Below are 24,479 nucleotides of genomic sequence, written 5' to 3'. Positions count from 1 at the left end.
CCTATTCTTGTTTTGTTGTTTTCTGCTTTGACAATGGTTATACTGAAGGGCTGCAGGGTAGGCTCTGTCCTCATATAGGATACCCTTTCAGTTTTGGTCTGTCTCCACCTGCTGGAAAGGAGGCTCAAACCACGGTCTGGACTGATCCGTGGTACTACAGGAACGAAAATTAACAGGTAAGAACTAATTTTCCTTTTATAGCTATCCCTGGGTTTTGGGACCCTAGGTTTTTCATGCTCCAGATTAATTTTGTGTCCAAGGGCTGGATGGTCTCGTTTATAAAAGATGATATCTCTGTGTTATTTTGTGGGTCAAATATATTCTCAGGACAAGCAGGATGGCAGTCCTCACAAGTGGGTGAATCAGATGGAACTTTTATCCCAAAGTTTCTAGAACTTTGAGCATACCCATCTTGGAATGTGCACCATGCCATACTATTAAGCATCCTTGCAGGAGCTCCTTCAGTTTCATGTTTTGTGCTCAGACCGCTAGTTGCAGATCTCTCTCTCTCTAGATACTCTGTTTTCCTATCCATGCAAGAATTGCCTCATCCTAGGGCCTTGCAGTTTCAATCTTCCCTTTTAGTCGTCCTTAGGTTTTGCAGATAGTTTGATTCCTTTTTTTTTTTGTTCAGTGTGGTGGAGGACATCAACCATTCATTGATCATTAAGCAGTCAGCATGTCCTCTAATTTTCATATGTTGATTTTATGTCCAGTTCTCCTAATGGATAAGTCTACCAGTTGCTTCAAGAAAAGCACCTTGTGCAGTGAATTCTCTGTCACAGACTTCGTTGATGGGTCCTGTGCCTGAGGGTAGTCACAAAGTCTGTGGTGTTGTCTTTATGCTACCATGACCCCTAGAGTATGTAGGTTCCAGTTTGACTTTATGGAAAGCAACTGTAAAAATGTAAGCCTGGCCCAATAAAAGCAGCATCAAAGGCATTAATATCGATGAACCAGGAGTTGCACTGGATATTGGCATCAAGAGGGCATTGAACACCCTTGACAGTGAGCATGGGGAAGGACTAGAGGGACAGATGGTCATCTGTCCCCCTCCTACCTGAAGAAACATAGAAACATGATGGCAGAAAAAGACCATATGGACCCTCAAAGATGTACTGTTTGTCCCATGTTTTCTTGAATTCAAATATGATTTTTGTCTCCACCACCTCCACTGGGAGGCCATTCCATTCATCCACTACTGTCTCTGTAAAAAAAAATATTTCCTACAACAAAAATGTGTGGCAAGCAATGTACTGGACAATAACCATTAACAAAAAGGATTTTATTTAAAGTAAGCACACATCAGTTGTGCATAATTCTAAACATGCAGTTCAATTGTATTGTACAAACAAGGACCAACAAGGACTACAATTGAACTGTATGTTTAGAATTATGCACAACTGATGTGTGCTTACTTTAAATAAAATCCTTTTTGTTAATGGTTATTGTCCAGTGCATTGCTTGCCACACATTATTTTTGTTGTATTTCTCCATATGTGTGAGCTGTTCACTCCGCCTTTGCTCTGTGCATTTGCCCAAGAAATATTTCCTAATGTTATTTCTTGGTCTATCCCCTTTCACCCTCATCCCATGACCCCTTGTTCTAGAGCCTCCTTTGAAAAATGTAAATGTCTATCATATATCCCTTATATTGCCTTTCCTCTAGGGTATACACGTTTAGATTTTTGTCTAACCCTACATCTTTTAGATTGAAGACCTCTGACCTTTTAGTGCCACCCTCTGGAACAAATCCAACTGGTTTATATCCTTTTGAAGGTGTAATCTCCAGAATTGTACACAGTATTCCAAATGAGGTCTCACCAGAGACCTCTACAGGGGCAATATTGCGTCCTCTTTTTTTTTCTGCCAACCATTCTTTTCTCTGTGGAGCCAAGTATCTTTCTGGCTTTTTCCTTCACTTTATCCACCTATTTGGCCCCCAGATTCTGCTGTTCTTTCATGCTTAAAAGAATTTCACTTCCAATACTGTACTTCTCCTTTGGATTTTTACAGTCTAAATACATTGCTCTGCATTTTTTAGCATTATATCTTAGCTGCTGGACCCTAGACTATTCCTTGATCTTTGTTAGATCTCTCCTCAGTATTTTCCCCAACTTCCTGGCTGTATGCCCTGTTGCAGATTTTGATATCATTGGCAAAAAGACACACCTTTCCTGATAATCCTTCCACTATGTCACTCACGAAAATGTTGAAAAGAACCAGTCCAAAGACCAATACCTGAGGCACAATGCTAGTAATGCCCCCCTCCTCAGAGTGAACTCCATATTCCACTATCCTTTGTCATCTCCCATTCAGCTACTTAACCTAGATAGTCATTCTAGATCCCATACAAAGGGTGTTCAATTTATTTTTGTCGCCTATGCAGAAACGTCTCAAAGGCCTTATTGAAATCAAAGTATAGTACATATTGCACTCTTCTTTGATCTAATTATCTGGTCACTCTGTCAAAGTACTTGATTAGAGTCATAGAAGCATGATAGCAGAAAAATACTGTATGGACCATCCAGTCTGCCCATCCATCCAATTAATTTAGCATTATAATTCTCATCACTTCCTTAGAGATCCCCTGTATTTATCCCATGTTTTCTTGAATTCAGATAATGTTTTTGTCTCCATCACTTCCACTGGGAGGCTGTTCCACACATCTACCACCCTTTCTGTAAATAAATATTTCCTAGATTACTCTTGAGGCTACCCCCTTTCAACCTCATCTCATGACCTCTCGTTCTAGAGCCTCCTCTCCATTGAAAAAGGCTCACCTGTGCATGGAAACATTTGTGATATTTCAATGTCTGATAAAATCGACCTCTGGTAAAACCATGCTGTCTCGGATCTTGAAATCCATTGGATTCCAGAAACTGCACTTTCCTTTGTTTTAGAAGCAATTCATTTAAATTGCTCAAAATGTGAAGAATTCGGCCTCTTTGATTCTGGCATTGAAGAGCTGATATTGAGTGAAGGGGAAGAAGCATTGGTGCCTGTCTCTGACGATGCATGAGGCTACAGCCATGAAAACCTGAAAGCATCCTCAGAAGAGAGTCATTCCTAGGAGTCACAACAGTTTCCAGGGATCCAGGTGACTGCCATTTATTTCTTAAGTTTCTCAGGAAGGCATCACCTCTTGCCTCTGAACCTGTATTGGCATCAGCTGTCTTTGAGGAGGAGTTGGACAGGAAGATCCAGCATGTCTTGGATAAGGCCATGTGAAGCATCAGCGTTGATACAGGCTGATGTTCAGTCTGGGCTGGAGTCCCTACAGCCTGCTTGGCAGTTCATTGCTGATGTAGGTTCCCAGAGGAGAATCAACATAAGTCTGCTGCACTGATGGTGATCTCCAGTTCAGTGGGGGAGGGGGAGGAAAGCTCACCTGAGATGCAGGAACTCCTCAAGGTCTGGGAAAGTGCTCCCCTCTCTGAGACCTTTTCTGCTATCTGCTGACGTTCTGGGTCCTCAGCCCTGTATACTAATTGTATACTTGAACTCAGAATGCTCCTGGGGGTTTGGGTGCAAATCTGGGGATTTCCATGAATAGGAGGAATCTACAGGTCTCTTCCACAAAAAAGGCAAATATATCTGCTCGAGGACCTCTCCTTTGCTGAATTCATCCAGAGAATAGCTGAGGCCAGTCTATTTAGTTTGAAAGTGCTTGAGTCCAGGAACAAAATGCTAGATATCCTCCAGTTTCTGGAGCTTCCTAAAGAAATTGTGGCAATCTCCATGCACAAGATTCTTTGGGAGGTCTTTGTATAAGAAGAGCACAATGGATTCTCAGATCACAGAGGCTTAAAGCCATTCAGGATCTTTGAGACAATATCTGCATTACTCAGTCGCTCAAGGACTCCCTGTCTTGGTGATGAATCAATTCCAGTTTGACCAGAAGCATACCCTTTAAAATTCCTCTAGTCCAAATTGTCTGGCCCACAGATGTGTTCAACCTGGAATGGGGAGCCCATGTAAAGTTGCTCCACGTTGAAGTCTTTTGGTATGCTTAGAAGAAGCTTTATCAGATAAACTTATGGAGCTAAGAGTTGTTTGGTACACTCTGAAGGCTTTTAGAAGTAGGTTAGCCAATAATGGTAATCCTTGTCCAGCTGGAAAATCAAGTAGCAATGTTTTACATTAACAAGCAGGATGGAATGCATTCGCACCTCCTGTGTCAGGAGATTGTTCAGGTGTGGGACTGGGCCATCTTCCAAGGAAAGGTCCTTGGAGCCCTGTATTTGACTGGTTAGGAGAATGTCCTGGCAGACAGATTTGAGTCTGATCCTGGAACCCTGGTCTCTGGACTGGCAAGGAGATATAGCAAATCAGATATTCCATGAGTTGGGCATGCTTATGGTAGATCTGTTTACATCCCTTCAGAATAGGAAGGTTCCGCTCTTCTGTTTTCAGGAAAGGAACTCTGAACAAACTAGCCTTGGATGCTTTTACCCTCGATTGGGGCTAGGGCCTGCTGTACATGAATCCTATATTCCTGCTCATTGCGAATACCTTGTTGAGGCTCAGAAGTGACCGGAGGACTATGATCCTCATAGCATCTTTTTGGCCAAGACAGATTTAGTTTCCACTGCTATGGGAAATGTCCAACAGGAATCCAGTCAGGCTGAGGAATTCCCCAGTCCTCATTACTCAGGATTGGGGCTGTTGTGCCATCCCAACATCAGGCCCTTGGATCTCACAGCCTGAAAGTTGAGAGGCTAGCCTTTCACCCTCTGGACCTTACAGAGGAAGTGTTTCATATTATGGCTTCAAGAAAATCCTATGGGCTAAAGTGAAGAAGGTTTGCCTTTTGGTATGAGAAAAAGGCCCTATTTATTTATTTGATTTATATTCCACTTTTTCAGGCACTTCAAAATGGATTGCATTTAGGTACTGTAAATATTTCCCTATCCCCAGAGGACTTACAATCTAAGTTTGTCTCTGAGGCAATGAAGGGTAAAGTGACTTGTCTAAGGTCACAAGGAGCAGCAGAGCTTTTGAACCCTGGTTTCCCTGGTTCACAGGCCATTGCTGTAAACACTAGGCTACTCCTCCACTCCAGATCGTTTCTCTTGCTCCACTAAAAAAAAACTGCTTGAATACTTTTTGCATCTTTAACAGACTGGCCTCAAGACCAAATTAAGAGTTAATTTTAGAGCATTTGTGACTATCACCACTACGTAGAAGGTAGATCCATATCTGTACAATCTTTGGTTGTCTGATTCATGCATAGCTTGTTTCATTTGAAGTTTCCCATGAAGTCTCCCTCTGTGTCTGGGACCTCAGTGTGGTACTGAACCAGCTGATGAAAGCTCCCTTTGAGCCTCGGCACTCATGTGAGCTGAGGTACCTATCCTGGAAGGTTGTATTCTTGGTGGTGGTGATTTCAGTGCACAGTCTGAACTTCAGGCTTTAGTGACTTATTCTCCTTATATCAAGATTTTTCTTGATAGTATGTGTGTGCAGAGCTATCCTAAGTTTTTGCATAAAGTGGTGTCAGTCAGATGTCTTTCCAACATTCTTTCTAAGACCACATGTCCACAAAGGTGAACAAGAACTGCACAGTTTGGACTACAAAAGATCCTTGGCCTACCTGGAGTGGACTGAAGTCCAAATAGTCCTCCCAGTTTTTAATTTCTTTTGACATTAACATGCTTGGATCGCTGTTGCCAAAGTTATACTATCCAATTGGTTAACGGAGTGTATCTCCTTCTCCTTCTGTTCTGCTCAAGTGGACCTAAATCTGATGAGTGATGTCAAGATTCATAGTCAGAGCTATGGTAGCTCACCTAAGATCAGCCTCCATGAAGGTCTGCAAAGCTGTGACGTATAGCGCACTCCACATATTCACATCGTTATTGTTCAGACTCCCAATGCAACAGTAGGTTTGAACATTCTGTCCTGAGAGATCTCTTTGAGGTGTAGAATCCAACTGTTTCTCCTAGGTTCCGTTTTTGCTCCAGGTTACCCCCAAAAGATAAATATACAGAAAAAAGTTTGCCATCAAAAACTGTTATTGCCCATTGGCATCATTTTGGTTTCTCATGTGTTCATTCGGATCAGTCTGTAGCTAGGGATTCCTTGCTTGTGAGGATCACCATCCTACTTGTCCTTGGAGAAAGCAGAGTTGCTTACCTATAACAGATGATCTTTGAGGACAGCAATGTGTCAATTCTTATGAAATCTGCCTGCATCCTGTTGGAGTTGGTTTCAAGTATAAGCTGAGGAATTAGACTGAAGAGCCCCCAATGCGGACCTGTGGCATTATGGCATGCTCTAGAATCTTCAACATAAATGTTCCATGCTGGGCTTCATCTGATGATGTCACCCACTTGTGAGGGCTTGGGGAGGTGGATGGAAACAGAGGATTGCATGACAGACAGCTGCACTGGATCGGGCAGGGGTTTGGTTTATCCATGCCTGATCCAGTGTATAAAACTAGAGTGGCACTTGCCATTCTGTAGTGATGCCTATGATGTCCACCATGTGCCCCCTCAGTCACTGCACTTTGTGCAGTCGTACGGGTTGCACACCCAAAAGCCAGCTATGGTGTTAGTATGCTTTTCCTTTCGTATTTGAAGCATAGACTTAAAGCGATTTTTGATTTGAAATATATTACCACAGTGTAATAGGTGTGCTTGTGTTAGTAAATGTATTTACTTGCTTTTTTACCACCAATGTTTGCTCTATTCTTCTCTTAATTCTTGGTGCTTAGATGGACTTCTGTGCTTCTCTGGCTTTCACAGATTGGTATCTTGCCTGTACTTTTGTCTGCCTAAGACTTAAATACCTTTGGGGTTTTGGTTAAGGGAATTGTATAGTTGCATCTACACTAACGCTATGCATTTTGAAGAGTATTCTTTTCTTGGATGTCCTAGTAGAAAGTGTTTTTGCTGGAGATTTTCGTGCCTAAGTTACTCATTTTCTTAGATTTATCCTGGTGCATGCTTGTTTTCTAATACACTAACAGGGATTTTTCTTTGCTTGTCTCTCCCTTCACTTTCCTTTCTCCCCTACCACTTCCTCCCCAATATAAACACTACTTTAACAAACCCTTTCCCCTGCGTTCCCTGTCTGTTGGTTTTTAGCTCTACATGGTACGAACTATGACAGAGTCCTTGAACTCTGATGGGCTGTTGAAACAGCTCAAGTCTCTGGGGATGGAAAAGCTATTACATGTGATAAACAAGTTTCTGAGGCAGTCCTACATCTATCCACCTCTTTTAAACTTTGGTGGTAAGACATTACTTTTGTTACCATTTTGTGGATGATGTGACCTGTTCCCCTACAAACCTTGGTTTTCCTGTGCTCTGAAAAACTGGTGTTTCAGAGATTTAAGGACACAGAATTACATTAGCTGAATGGTTGCCAAACTTCTGCTTTAGGCAGGAATTTGCGGTGGTTTTATTGCCTAAGGGAAAAGGATTCTTTTTCGATGCTTTTTATAGGAGAATTTGAAGTGGGTTATCTAGTGTCTCCTAACTAATGAACCATGTATATTTTTCCTTTTTTCCCCCCATGAACGTTTTTCTTTTAATAATACAGCTTTACATGGTGAGAACTATGTTAGAATCCCTCATTGCTGACAAAAGTGGTTCCAAGAAAACCCTGAGAAGTAGCCTTGAGGGGCCTACCATATTGGACATAGAAAAATTTCACCGTGAATCATTCTTCTACACTCATTTGATAAATTTCAGTGGTAAGATATAGCTGATTGGTGTCCAGCAAGCATGTCCTAACATCTGACGTGGTCAGGAAATGTTTCCGATTGACAAACCTAATGAAATGCAATGGCTATTGAAAGTCTACACCTCCTTGAATATTTTTCACATTTTGTTGTTAGTGCATCAGAAGTACATGCATTTAAATGAGTGTTTTCCACTCATCAAAACACCATATTCTAGACATTTCAAGTAAAAAATGGGGGATAAAGTATATATAAGAACATCAAGCCCAGAATCCTGTCTCCAACAGTGGCCAAGCCAGGTCACAAGTACATGGCAGGATCCCAAGAGGTAGATAGATTACAAGCTGCTTATCCCAAGAATAAGCAGTGGATTTCTGTACCTCTCTCTTAAAATTTGTTAATTGATACAGGTGGGGCCAACTGGTTATACCGGAGACTAGAGCTTTATTTATTTAGGATTGCTACCAAAGTACAAGGAGAGTGGATACTTATCCAACCAAGCTATTCCATGTTTTGTGTCTGTCATTTTCTAAGGAATTCTGGACTATATTTTTCACTTAATAGTTGTGGAATAGCAAGCATGGATACGTGGAACACATTCTTGTTTAATGCATTTTACTTTCAGGCTATAAGGCAACAAAAGGTGAACCCTTTGGAAGAGTTCTAGACTTTCTATAGCAACTGTACATTATATAATTTTTATTATAATACCAACAAAATGTTTTCACTTACAAAGTGTTCTACATGTGATAAATTTTCATATTTATTAAATTCCTTCCCTTTTTATATGCTGGAATTGATTTTGCAAGAACTTAAATGCTGTGACTTGCTTGAGATGAGGCAAGTTTATTCCCCAACTGTTTGGAATAAATGATAGTGAAGGAAAAAAGTTCACCAAATGAATATGCTTTTTCTCCAGCTGTGAATTGTAATCGGAAACATGCAACCCTAATGCTGTATTCCTTTACTGAATGTATTTAGTCTATTACATGTTGACTTTCATGTTGTGTATTTTGTTATTAGAGGTGTGTGTTCAAAGTGAACAATTGTTTCCAGTGCTATTATAAAAAAAGAGAAAGTACTTTTGTCTCAGGTCATTTAAAAAGAGGTGTTCTTTCTTCCCAAATTTAATCTGCCTCTGTTATGCCTGATTTAGGATATGTCATGTGTGCTAACTTCTAGTTGTAGAATGCTAAAGCATGGCTGAGCATGATTTTATACCTAATACACTAGCTTTTGAGTGTTAAGCTTAAAATGCTTTTCTTTCAAGTGTCTTTTTCATTTTAATTTTATTCTTCATAGAAACATAGAACATGATGGCAAATAAAGACGATATGACCCATTCAGTCTGCCCCTCCACATTTGCTTTTCAGCTTTATAGTCCCTTCCTCATATAGCTCAATAACTGAATCATTTATTAATTGCTTATCACTTAGTTTGTGATTCTAAAATGCAACATGGCACTACTTTCAACTCTAATTTCTTTTGTTGTGGTTATCTTTAAAAAGTAACATGCTAGTGATTGTCTTTAAGAAACCCTCCAGCAATGCTGTGACTTATCCCAGCTGTGGTTCAGGGAGTTTTTCTTGGAGCTAACTATGGGCAGAAGAATTCAATTTCCTATTGAGATGTCGATGCCATGGATTCTAACTGACCACATTCTGGAGACTAAAGAAGCGTCAATGATGGAGTGAGTCCCATATCTGCTATTTACGTCACTTACCTCTACTGAATACTTTTGTTTGTTGTTTGTTTATTTATATTTATAAAATTCTTATATATCGTCATTCAGACTGGCCATCATAGCGTTTTCCAAATATAATACTTGAGTATTGTGTCTGATAAAATGATCTGTGGACAGTACCATGTAGAGTACATAACAGGCGCCAGGTATTTTAAGTATCCTCCTTGTTTGTCTTTCAGTTCATATGATAATTGCTTTGTGTTTTGTTCTTTCCTTTTGGTGTACATAATCCATAAACTATTTATAGGCTACTAGTTCAAATCCCAGGTAAACTAAGTTTGCCTCTGTGAAATGAGATGATGGTCTCTATCCGGTTACATGGGTCATAACAGAAGCATTCACATCATAGCTTCTGTCAGATTACTGTGATTCTTTGAGGACAAGCAGGATGGTACTCCTCACACATGGGTGATATCACCCGATGGAGCCCCGATATGGAAAACTTATGTCAACGTTTCTAGAACTTTGACTAGGCACACTGAGCATGCCCAGCATGCCCTATACCATGCGTCCACGCAGGGTCCCTCTCCAGTCTCTCTTTTTCTGCGGAGCTGAGAGCCTTGTGGTGTGAGTGAGCTTACTCTGGCTGTTTTTTGGCCTTGTGGAAAACCGGTTTTTATTTTTTCTTGTTTTTCATGGGTTTTTACTCATCGTTCCACCACCGGTTCCCTCTCGGTGCCCTTCTGTAGTGTCTCCTAGTCAGTGTTTTCAGCAATTTGTGTAAGTTTCCCATTTCAACTGTAAATTAAAATCCTGCTCGCCACCGAATAACCATGAAATTGCCATCTTTGAAACCCATAGCCTCCAAATCTGCCTCTTATATTGTCCACCCGGTTTACTAGAACTAAACATCTCACCATTAATTGAATTCCTCACAGTTCATCTAGACACGGCAAACCCACCATAGTACTAGGAGATTTCAACTTACACATGGATAAAACACTCCCATCCAATACCTGCTAGACTCTATTAGATGCAATGAATGCATTTGGTTTTCAGCTAATCACAGACAAACCCACACATAGGGCCGGACACTCACTTGACCTCACATTCTTAAACACTAACCATCTCATAGAAAAAAGCACTAGTTACACACAAATACCATGGTCAGATCACCTACTCATTAAAACCACATTAGCAGCTACAAAAATAATAGAAAAACCAAAAAAGAAACTAATGATAATCACTTATCGCCCCCCTTTTAACACTGAAATGCTAAAAGACAAACTACAAGATGAACTTAAATCTTTTAATCACCCTGACTGTACTACAGCAACAACAGCCTGGATCAACCTGACTAGAAAGTTAGTGGATAACATAAACCCGCAAAAAACCATAATCGCAAAAGAACCAAAACAAAAAAACCCATGGTACACGAAACAAATTAAGGAACTAAAACAAAAACTTAGGAAAATAGAGAAAATCTGGCAAAATCACAAATCGGTCAACCATCTGACACAATATCGAAAACAACTAGCCTTTTACAAAAAAACAATCCTCGAAGCCAAAAAAACTAACTTTAGCACAAAGTTAGAGAAACATATGAATAACCCCAGAACCCTATTCAGAATAGTTGATAATCTTACTAAAGACAACACAAACTCACCAGAGAATATACCAGAAAATAGATGCAATGAAATAGCGAGATTTTTTAATGACAAAATTGAGACCCTGAGAAACAAAATACCTAAGACACCCAAACAAGAGATTAAAATGAGTAAAAGAGACGTGACACCTTGGTCCGAATTTGTCGAAATAACAGACTATCAGGTTGAGAACATGATCAAGAAACTAAATCCTGCCCCACACCAAATAGACTCGCTACCCATAGTAGAAATCAAAAAGCTTACTGAAATCACCGCGCCCACTTTCACAAAAATTATAAACTACTCCCTAGAAGAAGGACACGTGCCAGACACACTGAAAGGAGCAATCATCAAACCAACAATCAAAAAGAAAAACATGGACCCCCAAATACTAGCAAACTACAGACCAGTGTCAAACTTACCTCTAATGGCCAAATTAATCGAAAAAACAGTACAAACGCAGTTATCTGAGCACTTAGATAATAACAATATCCTTTACCCATCCCAGCACGGTTTCTGTAAGCACTATAGTACTGAAACACTCCTACTCGCACTAACGGATAATATACTAAGAGGGTTCGACAACGGTCAACAATATATTCTGATATTATTAGATTTATCTGCAGCCTTTGACACAGTGAATCACATAATACTTATCAAAAGACTTGAAGAAATAGGTCTGCAAGACAAAACAATCAAATGGTTTAAATCATATCTAAATAACAGATCATTTCAAGTTCAAATCAAAAACACACTATCCGACAAGATTACCTTGAAAACTGGAGTCCCACAAGGGTCAGCACTTTCTGCTACGCTGTTTAACATATATCTTCTGCCACTATGCCATCTCCTCGCCGGACTTGGAATCATACACTACATCTACGCTGACGACATCCAGTTAATCTTACCAATCGATGAAACTATTGAAAAAACAATAGGCCTAGCCATGATGTATCTTGAAATAATAAAACAACTTCTAAACCAAATGGAGCTAATAATCAACATTGATAAAACCGAATTTATACACTTAGAAAGGAAAAGCATGAACATTACACAAACCCCAATAGTTCTCAATAACAACCAACAAATTGACTTAGCAAAGAAAGTTCACAATCTCGGAGTAATAATTGACAATGAACTAAGCCTCAAACAACACGTATTAATAAAGGTTAAGGAAGGATATGCTAAACTCATGATACTAAGAAAACTCAAACCATTACTATCATTACCCCATTTCCGTACTGTGCTCCAATTGCTCATTTTCGCTAGCACAGACTATTGTAATGCCTTGCTACTAGGCCTACCTAACACTACAGTAAGACCTCTACAGATTTTACAAAATGCTGCTGCAAGAATTCTCACAGGAAAAAACAAAAGAGATCACATAACAGATACGCTTGCCACCCTAAATTGGCTTCCCATAGAACAAAGAATACAGTTCAAAGCACTGTGCCTAATACACAAACTTATCCACGACGATAAAGCAGAATGGCTGAACACAGCACTTAGAGTACAATCTTAAAGTTATTCCTGTAATAAAAACCGAGATAGAGACATGGACATGATTAATTACATTTAACATTATTGATCACCAACTATATTACCGAACCTTATGGCACCCTTGTAAATGTTCAAATCACAGTATCATTAATTTTATGTGCCTTGATGTAAACCGTTGTGACGGTATCCTCCAAACGACGGTATAGAAAAGATTTAAAATAAAAAATAAATAAATAAAATATAAGGTCAGCAAACAGAGCACTCCTTCCCATTCCTTCGGTAAAAACCGCAAGACTTACCCAAGAAAGGGACCGAGCTCTGTCTCTAACCGGTCCCATATTATGGAACTCCATGCCCCTTGACCTTAGACTCCAGAACAATCATAAACTTTTTAAAACACAGCTCAAAACCTGGCTTTACATACAAGCCTTCAAGAAAGAAAACTGATGCGGGCAACGAAGTAAAAGTTATGCGGCTTAAAGCACCAAATGCCTAATTTTATAAATCCTTACCGAATTACTTCAACATTTTTTAACTGTAGGCAACCTTCAGGACATATTGCTATGATACACTTAATCCCCCTAATAAACGCCTTATTGTTACCGAATATTTTTGGCACCACCTATGTAATGTACGACCCATATTTTTACTGGTGCCCTATTGTAAACCGTTGTGATGGTGAATATCTTAATGACTGTATATAAAAACTCTTAAATAATTGCAGTCTATTCCCTGTGGCAGCGGTTCATCAGTGCCTGCCAGCCATTGATACCCCACCGCCATTGCTTTTGGTCCTACATGGCCACGACCGGTTTTCGGTGATGGCCCTGGTGCCCGAGGGCCATGTCCATCACAGTTCCACGAGATATGTGTCCTCTTCCTAGGGGCATCGCATGACATCCGGGGTTGCCCCTTATGCGCTCATATGATCCCAAAGCGACGTCAGCATGGACTTGACAGGATGGAACAGCTCTTCAAGTTGAAGTCCAAGCCATCGGCATCGAAGGACCAAGGAGCCCAAGCCATTGACATCAGTGGGACTGTCAGTTCCATTGATGCCGTTGGTAGACAGGAGTGCCGGAGATCGACCATCGTCTATCGCTTCCAGGCAAAGCATCAATGGAAGCCGAAGAAGCAACAGCACTGGTCCGTGTCTATGCACCAGCTTTTCCCACAATGCCCCCAAAACAACCCCATGGCAAGGAGTGCCATGGGTCCACAATAGGGTGTTTGGCTGGGTTCATTTTTTTAATGATCATTTGGACTGCCAAAGAAGATGTTGTCTCAAAGTTGGCCCAGCTTTTTGTTTGAATGTTCTGTATTTTCTGGTCTTGTGAGTCATTTTTTAGGTTGTTCTTTATGAGGATTTTGATTTTTTTCATTAAAGAAATATGCGAAGTAGTTACTAGTGATCTTTGGTGTTGATTGGGACTGATCATCATAAGTTGATTTGGTTAGGCTTTTTACTATGTTGAAGAGCATCTTAGGGTTAAGCTGGTATTTGTTTATTTTGTTAGTGTAAAAGTTTTTTTGTTTTATGGATGAGTTTTTTGTATTCTGCTAATTGTGCTCTGTATGCGTTGAGTAGTGTGGTTGTTTTGTTGTTTCTCCATGATTTCTCTATTTTTCTGAGTTTCCGTTTGGCTGCTCTGATGTCATTGTACCAAAGGTTCTGATTTTTTGGTTCTTCCTCTGGCTAAATCATACTGCTTCAGATCCTGTAAATTCTTCAGTAGAGCTTCCATTAATTTTCATCTTTGTTCTAATATATCATATCAAATCAGTCTTATTTCTTTGATCTTTTCTATTATTTTCCCATTTGGATTTTATTCCATGCTTTAGGTAAGTTTATTAGAAATGTGGGCTATAAATCTAATAAATCTTTGTTCCTGACGAAGTATATATGTGTGTTTTTTCTTAACTTTTGTATAGGTACGTTCTCTATTCATTGGATCTTTACAATGACAGTGCACATTATGCACTCACAAAATTCAAGAAACAATTCCTGTATGATGAAATTGAAGCTGAGGTAAGGTATGACATCTGAAAAAATAATCTGCTTGAGAAAGCATTTCTTGTGGTTTATTATGGTTGGTAAAGGAGAAGTACATTACCTGCTATTAATTAAGTTGAATTAGAGAATAGCCACTGCTATTATTAGCAACAGTAGCATGGGATAGACTTAGTTTTTGGGTACTTGCCAGGTTCTTATGGCTTGGATCGGCCACTGTTGGAAACAGGATGCTGGGCTTGATGGACCCTTGGTCTGACCCAGTATGGCATGTTCTTATGCTCTTATTTGAACAATATGTGCCAGCTTTGCCATGGGACTAATTTTCTGAGTGACAGACTTGCAAAGCTATCAAAAGTGGCCTTGCCAGGTGCTGATGTCGGGTTTGTTCTGCAGTTAACACTTTTACTTTTGTCTGCACTGTTTTTTCTTTAAACGTTTTTTGCCCTTGAACCTACAAGTAGGTGCAAAACATACTTGTTTGCATGCTTCACTCTTGTCTTCATCATTTTGATCTGAACTCAAAATAAGTTGTATTTTAATGCCACATGGCTTCTGCTTAACTCTCGCTGCTATCACTGTCCCTGCACAACTTCCCCCTTTCTCACTACTGCCACCAGAACGTCACAACTTCCATCCCACTTCTCCCCTCCTCCGCTGCTGCTGCTACAGCACACACTCCCCACCACTATGTCATTGCTCCTGTACACCCCCTGCTGTCATTGCTAATATCTGACCCCTACATTCTACCAATGGCCATTGTCACACCAGCATCTTGAGTAGGACAGAACGGGTAAATAGAGCATGGTTATTTCCCATTTCAAATGGTGCTAGGACAAATCAGAGAAAATAATTTTTTCATTTAGTGCACAGTTAAATTGTGTAGTTTGTTGCCAGAGGATATGGTGAAAACAGCATAGCTGAATTTAAAAGGGATTTAGACAAGTTATTAGCCATGTAGACCTAGGAAAACCAGTTCTAATCCCTTGTTATGAGCAGGAAGGATTGGATCTATTCTTTGAGATACTGCAAGTACTTGTGATCTGCTACTGGAGACAGGATGCTGAGCTTGGACCCTTGGTCTGACCCAGTATGGCATTGCTTATATTCTTATCCGGAGATCTTTGCTTTCTCTGAGGAGAAGCAGGATGGCAGGCCATTCAAAGGGGTGACATCTTCAGATGGAGCTTGGCATAGAACTTTTCTCAATGTTCCTAGAACTTTCAACATTTTCCACTGGGCATGTGCAGTATGCCATATTGCCATGCGGGGTCCCTTCAGTATCATTTCCGCAAATCCCACCACTCATTGAGTCTGCTCTCTCTGTTTTCTTTGGGTTTCTCTCCGGGCAGGAGTCACATCATGGGGCACTGCAATCTTATTCTTCCCTTTTGTGATCCTTGGGTATGTTTTTCAGTCTGTTTCCTAAGTGTCTTTTTTTTTTTGCAAGCCCGTCTGGTGCACTGGTACGTATTCATTAAAACAGTATTAACTGTTTGTCGGTCATAGTCATTTGATTTTGCTTTGCATATTCATATGAATAAATCTACCAGTGGCTTCAAAAGATTCCCCCTGTGCAACAGGATCATATTTGTCATGGATCCCCATAATAAATGTATCCTGTGCCTTAGGGGTGAGTCATAGAATCTGGGAATGAAATCTCTCTGCAATCATGACCTCTAGTGGGATGTAGGTTCCAGCTTATTAAGCTTAACCTGATTGAAAAGCACTTCAGAAATGATGAGACTAGCCCATCAGAATTGATGCAAGAGCTGTATCAGCCATTGTTGGTGAATTGACATCAAGAGGTTATTGAACACCCTCAATATCAAATACTAGGAAGGACCAGGGAGTCAGACCATCTGCCATTTTCTACCCAAAGAAGAAGGATCCAATCGCTTGTGTTCAGTCATTGAGGAGTTCTGATGCTGAGCATTGAGTTAAAATTAAAAAGCATCTGCATCAGTCTCCGTTGAAATGGGGGACATTCTAGCTGTGGCCATCAAACCCCTGAAGAGTTCCTGTGGAGAGGAGAGTGCATCCTCCATGCATTCCTAGGGATCCAGGTATCTGCCTTCATAGCACCTGTGTTTACATCGGTAATCTATGAGGAGGAACTGGGCAGGAAGTTCCAGCAAGCTTTGAACAAGGCTATGCAAACATTGGTGTGCTTGCATTGAAAGCTTCAGTGTCAAAACATGACCAATGTTCTGCCAGTGCTAGAAGTCATACAGCTGTCTGGAAGCTCAGTACCAGTGTTGGTTTCCAAAGGGGAATCAATACCTGCTGCACTGATAGTGTTCTCCAGCCTACTTGGGAGAGGGGGGCACAGTGAGAAGCTTCTCTGAGATGCAGGAGCTCCTCAGGGTCTAGGCCGAACAGACAAGTTCTCCCCTCTCGGACGCATTGTTTGCTGGCTGGGTGAGATCTGGGTCCTTTCCCTGTACCAGTTGAATTCAGATTCAAGTGTATTCCTGGGGATATGGCTACATATCCTGGCATTTTTCTGAAAAGGAGGACTTGACTGGACTACTTACCCCTCTCCTCTGCAGGAAAGTAGGCAGTCTTGTCTCATGACCTCTCCTTTGCTGGGTTTGTTCAGAAAATGGCTGAGGCCATTTCATTTACTTTGCAGGAGGAGAATGGGTCTAGGAACAAAATGCTGGGCAATCTCCAGTTTATTGAGCCTCCTTAGGAGATTGTGGTAGTCCCTAGTGCATGAGATCCTTCAGGAGGTGTAAAGATGAGGAGAACCCGTTAACAAGGTAGACTAGATCGAGCTCATCCAAAAGGCTCCTAACTTCTAAAAGAGAGACATACTGCAACAATCTGCAGTTGTCAAATCCACTCTCAAGAGAGCCAAGGGGATCAAAACACATCCCTCAGGTCTACGGGAAAGGATTCTAAGACCTTGGATACTCTTGGAATAAAGGATTTTTCAGGGAGCCATGCTTAATGACCGCATATCTCAACAGTCCAAGAGCCAATACTTGCAGGACTTCCTAAAGCAATAGGAAGAAACAGCAGAGGAACTTCTCAGAAGCAGCATGACAACTTCCAGTCACTAACTGATAAGAGTGTGGAGTGTGGAAAATGGATGATCAGGTCAATCACTGATGCTTTTGAAACAGCATCAAGAATCTTTGCTATGGGGACTGGACTCGCACACTCGCTTGGCTGCAGGCCTCAGACTTGACAGCATCTGCATCACTTCAAGGGCTCCCTATCCTGAAGGTGAATTAATTCCTATCTGACTAGAGGTATACCTTTCCACATTCCTCCAGAACAAATTGTCCTGACTATGAATGTGTCAGGAAACAACAGATAAACTTCTTAGAGCTAAGGTCAGTTTGGTACGCATTGAGGTCTCAGGGATCGGTTGGCCAATAAAGTAATCCTTGTCCAGATGGACAGTCAAACAATGTATTAAATCAACAAGCAGGGTGGAACAGGTTTGTTCCTTTTGTGTCAGGAGACTGTCCAGATGTGGGACTGGGCTATCTCTCCTCAGACCTACATATCTGCAGGCTTGGAGAATGTCTTGGCAGACAGGCTGAGTGGGGTCCTGGATTCTTGGACTGGAGGGGGGAGGGTAGCAAATCAGATATTTCCTAGAATGAGGCCAGATGGACTCAGGACCCATGGGTTATGCTCCCCTGCCAGCAGATGGTAACGGAGTCAGGTTGCAAAGCTGATCTCACCTTAGATACAGCCTTGCAGTGACCTCAGCCCTTCAGTATCTCTCAGTCTCCTAGCAGATGTGGACATGCTTTCACTATCAAGATCGCTGTACCCTTTAAAAGAAGAAATTCTAGTTTTAAATTGGAGAAAGATTGAGCCCCGCTCTCCTGCGGTAATACCTAAAGGTCCCTCCCCCAGTTGAGAATTCCTGAGGCGATTACCAAGATCCCTCAGAGGTGTGCCTTGGTCAGGTAGCCGGTTCCCAGCGTGGACTTTACTGCTTAAGCAGCTGAAAGGCAGTGGGTGCAGGAAGCTGAGCATGGCGGTGATGGCCAGAGCCCTCTCCCCCTGCAGCTGGAGACCGTCTCTGAACTCAGCTGGTAAGCGCTGAGCCCAGGCAAGTAAAAAAATAAAATAAAATAGAAAAAAAATGACTCTCGCCTCCCGATTTCAGAGACGATTGGAGGGAGTTTTGGTAGGACTCCCCTCTGACTCTGCTCGGCGCGCCATACTAACATCATTCCTGCTTCTGTTGGGGGTAAGGGAATTGGGCTTTCGAGCAGGCTGAGCAGCCCCCAGTGGGCTAGGCCCCGCTATAGGTTTGGTTGGCACACTGCGTGGTAGGCCATGGCGGCACTAACTTGCACGCACTTCTGTGTGTGCCTTATTGCCCTCATAGGACATCAGTATGCGCAGTGCATATAACAGGCACACACTTGCATGCACAACTTTGAAAGTGCAAGATATAGGAAAAGCTGTGTGCACGGGCTGTGCGTACGCATCGCCACACCCGCCCAGACACTCTGAATTTGCACGCATACATTTTTAAGCGTGATCTGAGAGCACACAACTACCGCTGCCAATGGCACCACCAACCAAGAAAACTAAGCACCTTGCTCTCTGCAATGCTTGTCCTATTAGAGCATTTCAGACTGACCTGGACTCCAGCTTATGTCAGCACCATGAGAAAGCCCAAGGAGAATTGGCCTCCTCCCATTCGGATGATGGGTTGGTCACTGTCTTAACTGGAAGTATGCCAGACCTCAATATCCCCCTGACTGGATCATCCATGGGAGTGGGGAAATTCAGTTGGTCCCAGCCCAGTGCCTCCTGGATTAGGCATGGATCCAGCTGCCTTGTCCTGGATGGAGTTTTTTCCAGGGGCCAGCTGAGTGAGTAATTCTAAGATAAACTTAGATGGGAACTTGTTACCCCACTTCTGTACCAGTTATATTGGCTCTGCATAACAGCTATGGCCAAATTATGCTGCTTACTATTACTTTCAGGATTCTGAGAGCAGTAGATCCAGAATATCTACAAAAAAATCAAATGGTATATACCAGCAAGGATATTCTGATCTACTTAGTAATGCCTTACTAGAGGTGCAAGAGGTAAGGCAGGCACAGTTCAAACAAGATATTGTTCTTTTGTTGCCCACACACTGTGCAACGCACTGCCTATTAAAGAATGTAAAAACTTGTCTTTCTGACCACATGACCACTTCCCATGTCTTTGGAGAACATGGGGTTAGAACCCGAGAACGATGGCGCCATCATGGATGCAGTATTTGGATATGTCTGGATGATGAAGACTTTTTTGGGAGGTATATTGATTTTGGAATGGATGAAGAAAGTTATTGTCTTGGGACAGTACTAGATGTATGTTTGCTTTTGTATTTGGTAACAGAATATTGCTTCAATCCTCAATGCATGAGGTTGTGAAATTATAATGGTTGGTAAGGGGGGATGTTCTGCCTCACTCCTTATACCCAATGTTGTATTTTATTATTGACTTATTTACTTAATCAAAGATCACTGTTCTGGGTTAAAACAAATCACATGCTAATACACTCCCCAGTATATCCGATCAATCTCTTGAATAGTATTGCCATGTACACCACTATTTTTTAATAAATGTCTATATAATGCTCAAAAAAGCAAAAAAGAATTTTTTGAATGGAAGGTGGTAGTTTCATATGTTATTTAGGTGGACACCATCTAGGTTGCCTCACAATAATCTTTTTTTATAATCATAAATTGGCCACCTCCATCCTAACTTTTATTATATATATATATATATATATATATATATATATATATATATATATATATGTGTGTGTGTGCATATATATATAGTGCAAGCTTAGGCAATACAATTCATTTTTTTGTTACTGTTATATCTATTGGAGTACTCTCATCTCGTGCAAAACTGCATCTTAGACTCCGCCAAAAATAAAAGTACTTAGCTTGAAATCTGTTTCTTTTTGTGTTCCAATATCCGATGTTGCTTCATCCGACCAAAATCCCTGACCTGTACAAGTTTCGATTTGATACCTTCCTCAGGGGTTGTTCTCTCTGCAAAATACACAATGGAATATTATAACACAGTTCAAAGTATACTCTTTAAACTTATGTCCATACGGTGCTTGAAGCCTCCTTTGTGCGCCCAAATGGCGGTTAAAAGGCGCTCCCTTTCTCATTGGCTATTTATAGTCACTTGGAAATTTTGAAAGGACCTATCCTCGTTCGTCACGTCAAAGACGTCCAATTTAATTGGTCATTCAGACCTCCTGGTTGTTCTGTGCCTAACTTTTAAAAATCCATAGTTGTTCCCGGTAGTTAAGCGTGGTTAGATTATTACTTCTTTCGCCAATACGGTCTATAACAGTCCATTTCAATTGATCAAAAGTGTGTTTATACTCCACACAATTATTATGGCATTCTGTACACCATTTTCGGTGACTGCTTAGGATGCCAGAAAGTGAATAAAGCAGCGGTGGTATGGAGCGCTGGCATTCAGTCCCTTAATGAGGCTTGCTGGTACCACAAACGGTGGCCTGACTCACCCGCACTTTCTGATGGCTCAGCTTACTGAAGATACCTAAGCTCCCTGCATGAGTTCGTCCGTGCTCTTCTGATCCTGCCTAAAGGCAGCTCCACCCCCTGCTTTTGTTCTCCCTCCTCCTCCTCCCTCCACCAACTCCTGCTGAAGCCACTGCCATTAGCAATGGTAACATGGAATAGACTTAGTTTTTGGGTACTTGCCAGGTTCTTATGGCCTGGATTGGCCACTGTTGGAAACAGGATGCTGGGCTTGATGGACCCTTGGTCTGACCCAGTATGGCATTTTCTTATGTTCTTATGAATTGAGGTGTAGATCCTTGGCCATGTTATGGGTCATTAACTTCTTAAGTAAAACGTAAATTTCTCTCTTTATAACAAAACTTAACTTATTTATAATTGTTACATTTGCATTTGTCTCTTTCAGAAACCAAATGCAAACCTGCTAGAAAACTAATTTAGAAACTGAGGGCATAATAGGGAGCAAAGGAGAGAAGAAAACAAAGTAATCTGGGGGTCATGATGAAAAGAAATGGTCAATATCTGGAAACATGAGCAAAGTAAAGACAAAAGCGGACTATAGAGAGGACTGGCATACCATAGTTACTAACCTTCATATCTAAGACAGCACGCGATGAATTCAAACTTCCATGTGCACTTGTTTTATTGCCAAAGAGGAATTTGATCTTATCACAGGCCTCTGCTGGTTGTTTCAGTGGAGGGGGAAAAGCCACTTTACATATTGGTTTTTGGTTGCTGCCTCCTCCCCCATCCCATGGCCAGCAGGAAGAGAACATGTTTCATACCTGTGTCTGCCTCCATTTGCTATCAGTCTCCCAGTTTGGACCATAGTGTGAGCAGGTCCCGCAAAAGTACAGGGCACTCTGCAGTTCAAACCAGAACAGTGAAGAGGGCTAGTGGAGTAGATAGACAAAGGTGTGAAGCACTGCTTTCCTGCTGCTGCTGCCGCCAGCCTGGAGGAGGTCATTCCAAGAATAGGCTTTGGGTGGGCTCAGTGGAGGGAGAGGGGTCTGGAGTGCTTGGGGTGGTGAGATCTCTGGATGGGCGGAAAGGAAGAGGGGAGAGCGAGAAGCTCCGCATCTAACCCAAGTTGGCTTTTCATTTTAAGTCCTGTTTTTTTCAGGGCCATAATAAAACTGATTCCCTTCTCGATGCGCACACTGAAAGCTATAGCTTACAGCTGTGCCAATGTTGTATTGTTAATTTTCCTATGAAATAATTATTTTCCTATGGTGCCTAGGTGTGATTTATTCTGTCATCTATTTTCAGGTGAATCTGTGTTTTGATCAATTCGTCTACAAGTTAGCCGACCAAATATTTGCATACTATAAGATCATGGCAGGAGGGTATGTAAGCTCTTAATGCATTTAACTTTTTAAAACATTTATTCCCTGCTGGAATACTCGGAACGAGATGCATGGTTACAAAGTAGAATTTAGCTTTTCCGTTGTAATTTTCTGTGTAATTTGGATTTTTTTTCTTTGTATAAGCTTAATTTTAGACAAACGGTTACGTGCAGAATGCAAAAACCAGGGAGCAACGATCCCTCTACCACCCTCCAACCGGTATGGAACGCTGCTGAAACAGAGGCATGTGCAGGTGAGTTCAGTTGTTCTGTAATCCTCGGAATGGGAGAAAAATCACAACTTGTTTTAATTTATGTTCTTGACATTCAAATGCTCTTGGGGGAATGCTGAAATTGACATCAAGGAATTAAAATGCTCCGTGTCTGAGAAGTGCGTGAATCCTCAGTCTTGTATAATTATCAACAGGAAATGGAGTGGTGATGGTGAAATAATCTTTACGAGAAATAAATTTTTGTTTCCCTCTAGCTTCTGGGTAGGTCCATAGACCTCAATCGCTTGATTACTCAGAGGATTTCAGCAGCTATGTACAAATCACTAGAACTGGCACTTGGTCGTTTTGAAAGTGAAGACCTAACCTCTATTGTAGTAAGTATCAAGCATCAGGTCTGTAGTGACTGCTACACTATTGTTTTTTCAAATAAATTAAAACTGGTTTAAGTATAGCAAAATGGCCCTCTTCCATCTCAGTATTTCAGCCAGAGCGCAGGTAAACTAATGATGTTGTGCACATCTTCATTTGTAGACAGTAAGGAGGTCTTTTCAAAATGCAAAACTTAAAACTTTCATGTTAAGATTAGATAGCTGCATGTTCAAATGCATCTAATGCGGCTTTTGCAGTGCTATGTGCATAAGCTGTTTGGGACTTCTACTGCAGCTTTGAAAGCATTTTTTTTTTATGCTTTCAACTTATGGAATTTTGCAAAGAATTATGTAAAAGGAATCTGTGGAGGCAAAATAATTCTCCAAAGAAGAGATGAGAAATCATCAAATTTGTCATACAGGAAGAAAATGGGACTATGTCAAATGAGTTAGAAAACCAGGCGTTTCAGATCAGTATTTTTGGAGAAGACAGCCTCCCAAGAAATTCCAGTTGTTTTCCTAGGGGGGAGGCAGTTGAAGGCTGTGGAATGTTGACAGACTAGGAAAGAAAAAAAAACAAAAGCCCTGACACAACTGATGCCATCTGTCACCTGTCCTCACGCTTTCAAAGCCACACGCACTGGCTGTACACACTCAACTCCCCAACGCACATTCCCCACCCCATGGAGCCCCATGAAGGTTAGTAAAAAGAACCTCCAAGCGCAGTTTGATATATTGCATCCTGCTCCTTCCAGAAGGAGGCGCTCTTCGATTACGTGCAAGTATTAAGGTGAGCACGAGCAGTAAATAGAGAGAATGAGATCGTACCCAGCTTATGAGCGAGATATGCAAAGCAAACCCATTTGGAGGGAACGTCTACCCTACAGCTGCCCATGCTGATCTTCTGTCCATTCAGGTGGTCACTACCCCTGCTGGTCTTGTGATCCTCTTCTGATTCCTGCAGTCTTGGAGGCTCAGACTTAATATTTTTCTGTTGTGCAAGACCGTTGGTTGGGAGCCACTGCTCTAAAAGTCTCATCACTGGAATGTGTTATCATTGGGAAATGTCTGGGTCTGATTCTTGGATATGCCGTATTTAGGGACAGTTTATGTTTAATAAATGTATGTCAAATATGATAGGTTTGTTTAGCTTTCTTTTAAAGTGGGGTGTAGTTCCCAAATAATGACAATTTAAGCTTTAAACTGAATTTAAAATATTTTGCATGGTGTTGAACCATTATTAAGTAACCCCATGCAGCTTGTGATTTTTGTACATCATCTTCATTCCTCTGGTGCTGAGTGCCAAATAAAGCAGGGTAAAGGGGTTGGCTTGGTGGCTCACTGTTAGTGCCATGTCCTGGCATGCAGCGCACTTTGGTTTGAATCCCAGTCTAGATCTCCACTCACCAGTTAATTGGGGCTTAGGAAGCTGCAGAGGCAATATGATAGCTTCTAGGGAA

The 24,479-nt window shown here is 41.3% G+C and overlaps 1 protein-coding gene across 3 annotated transcripts in view; it reads left to right on the top strand.

The window, feature by feature from the left end:
* Positions 1 to 24,479, top strand: part of CYFIP1 (cytoplasmic FMR1 interacting protein 1) — a 250,653-nt gene that overhangs the window by 123,156 nt on the left and 103,018 nt on the right. For 2 of the 3 annotated variants that reach the window (XM_029610852.1, XM_029610940.1), the window contains exons 16-21: positions 7,549 to 7,702; positions 9,224 to 9,380; positions 14,453 to 14,549; positions 22,343 to 22,419; positions 22,564 to 22,672; positions 22,906 to 23,025. In XM_029610852.1, coding sequence (XP_029466712.1) covers positions 7,549 to 7,702; positions 9,224 to 9,380; positions 14,453 to 14,549; positions 22,343 to 22,419; positions 22,564 to 22,672; positions 22,906 to 23,025 — 714 coding nt within the window. Of the gene's footprint in view, positions 1 to 7,091; positions 7,240 to 7,548; positions 7,703 to 9,223; positions 9,381 to 14,452; positions 14,550 to 22,342; positions 22,420 to 22,563; positions 22,673 to 22,905; positions 23,026 to 24,479 lie in introns of all 3 variants that reach the window. The other variant, XM_029611029.1, reaches the window with a different exon arrangement.

Source organism: Rhinatrema bivittatum, chromosome 1 (assembly GCF_901001135.1).
Source record: "Rhinatrema bivittatum chromosome 1, aRhiBiv1.1, whole genome shotgun sequence".
NCBI classification, from domain to species: Eukaryota; Metazoa; Chordata; class Amphibia; order Gymnophiona; family Rhinatrematidae; genus Rhinatrema; species Rhinatrema bivittatum.
The sequence above is the reverse complement of the archived record's forward strand: the minus strand, read 5'-3'. Positions and strand labels throughout refer to the sequence as shown.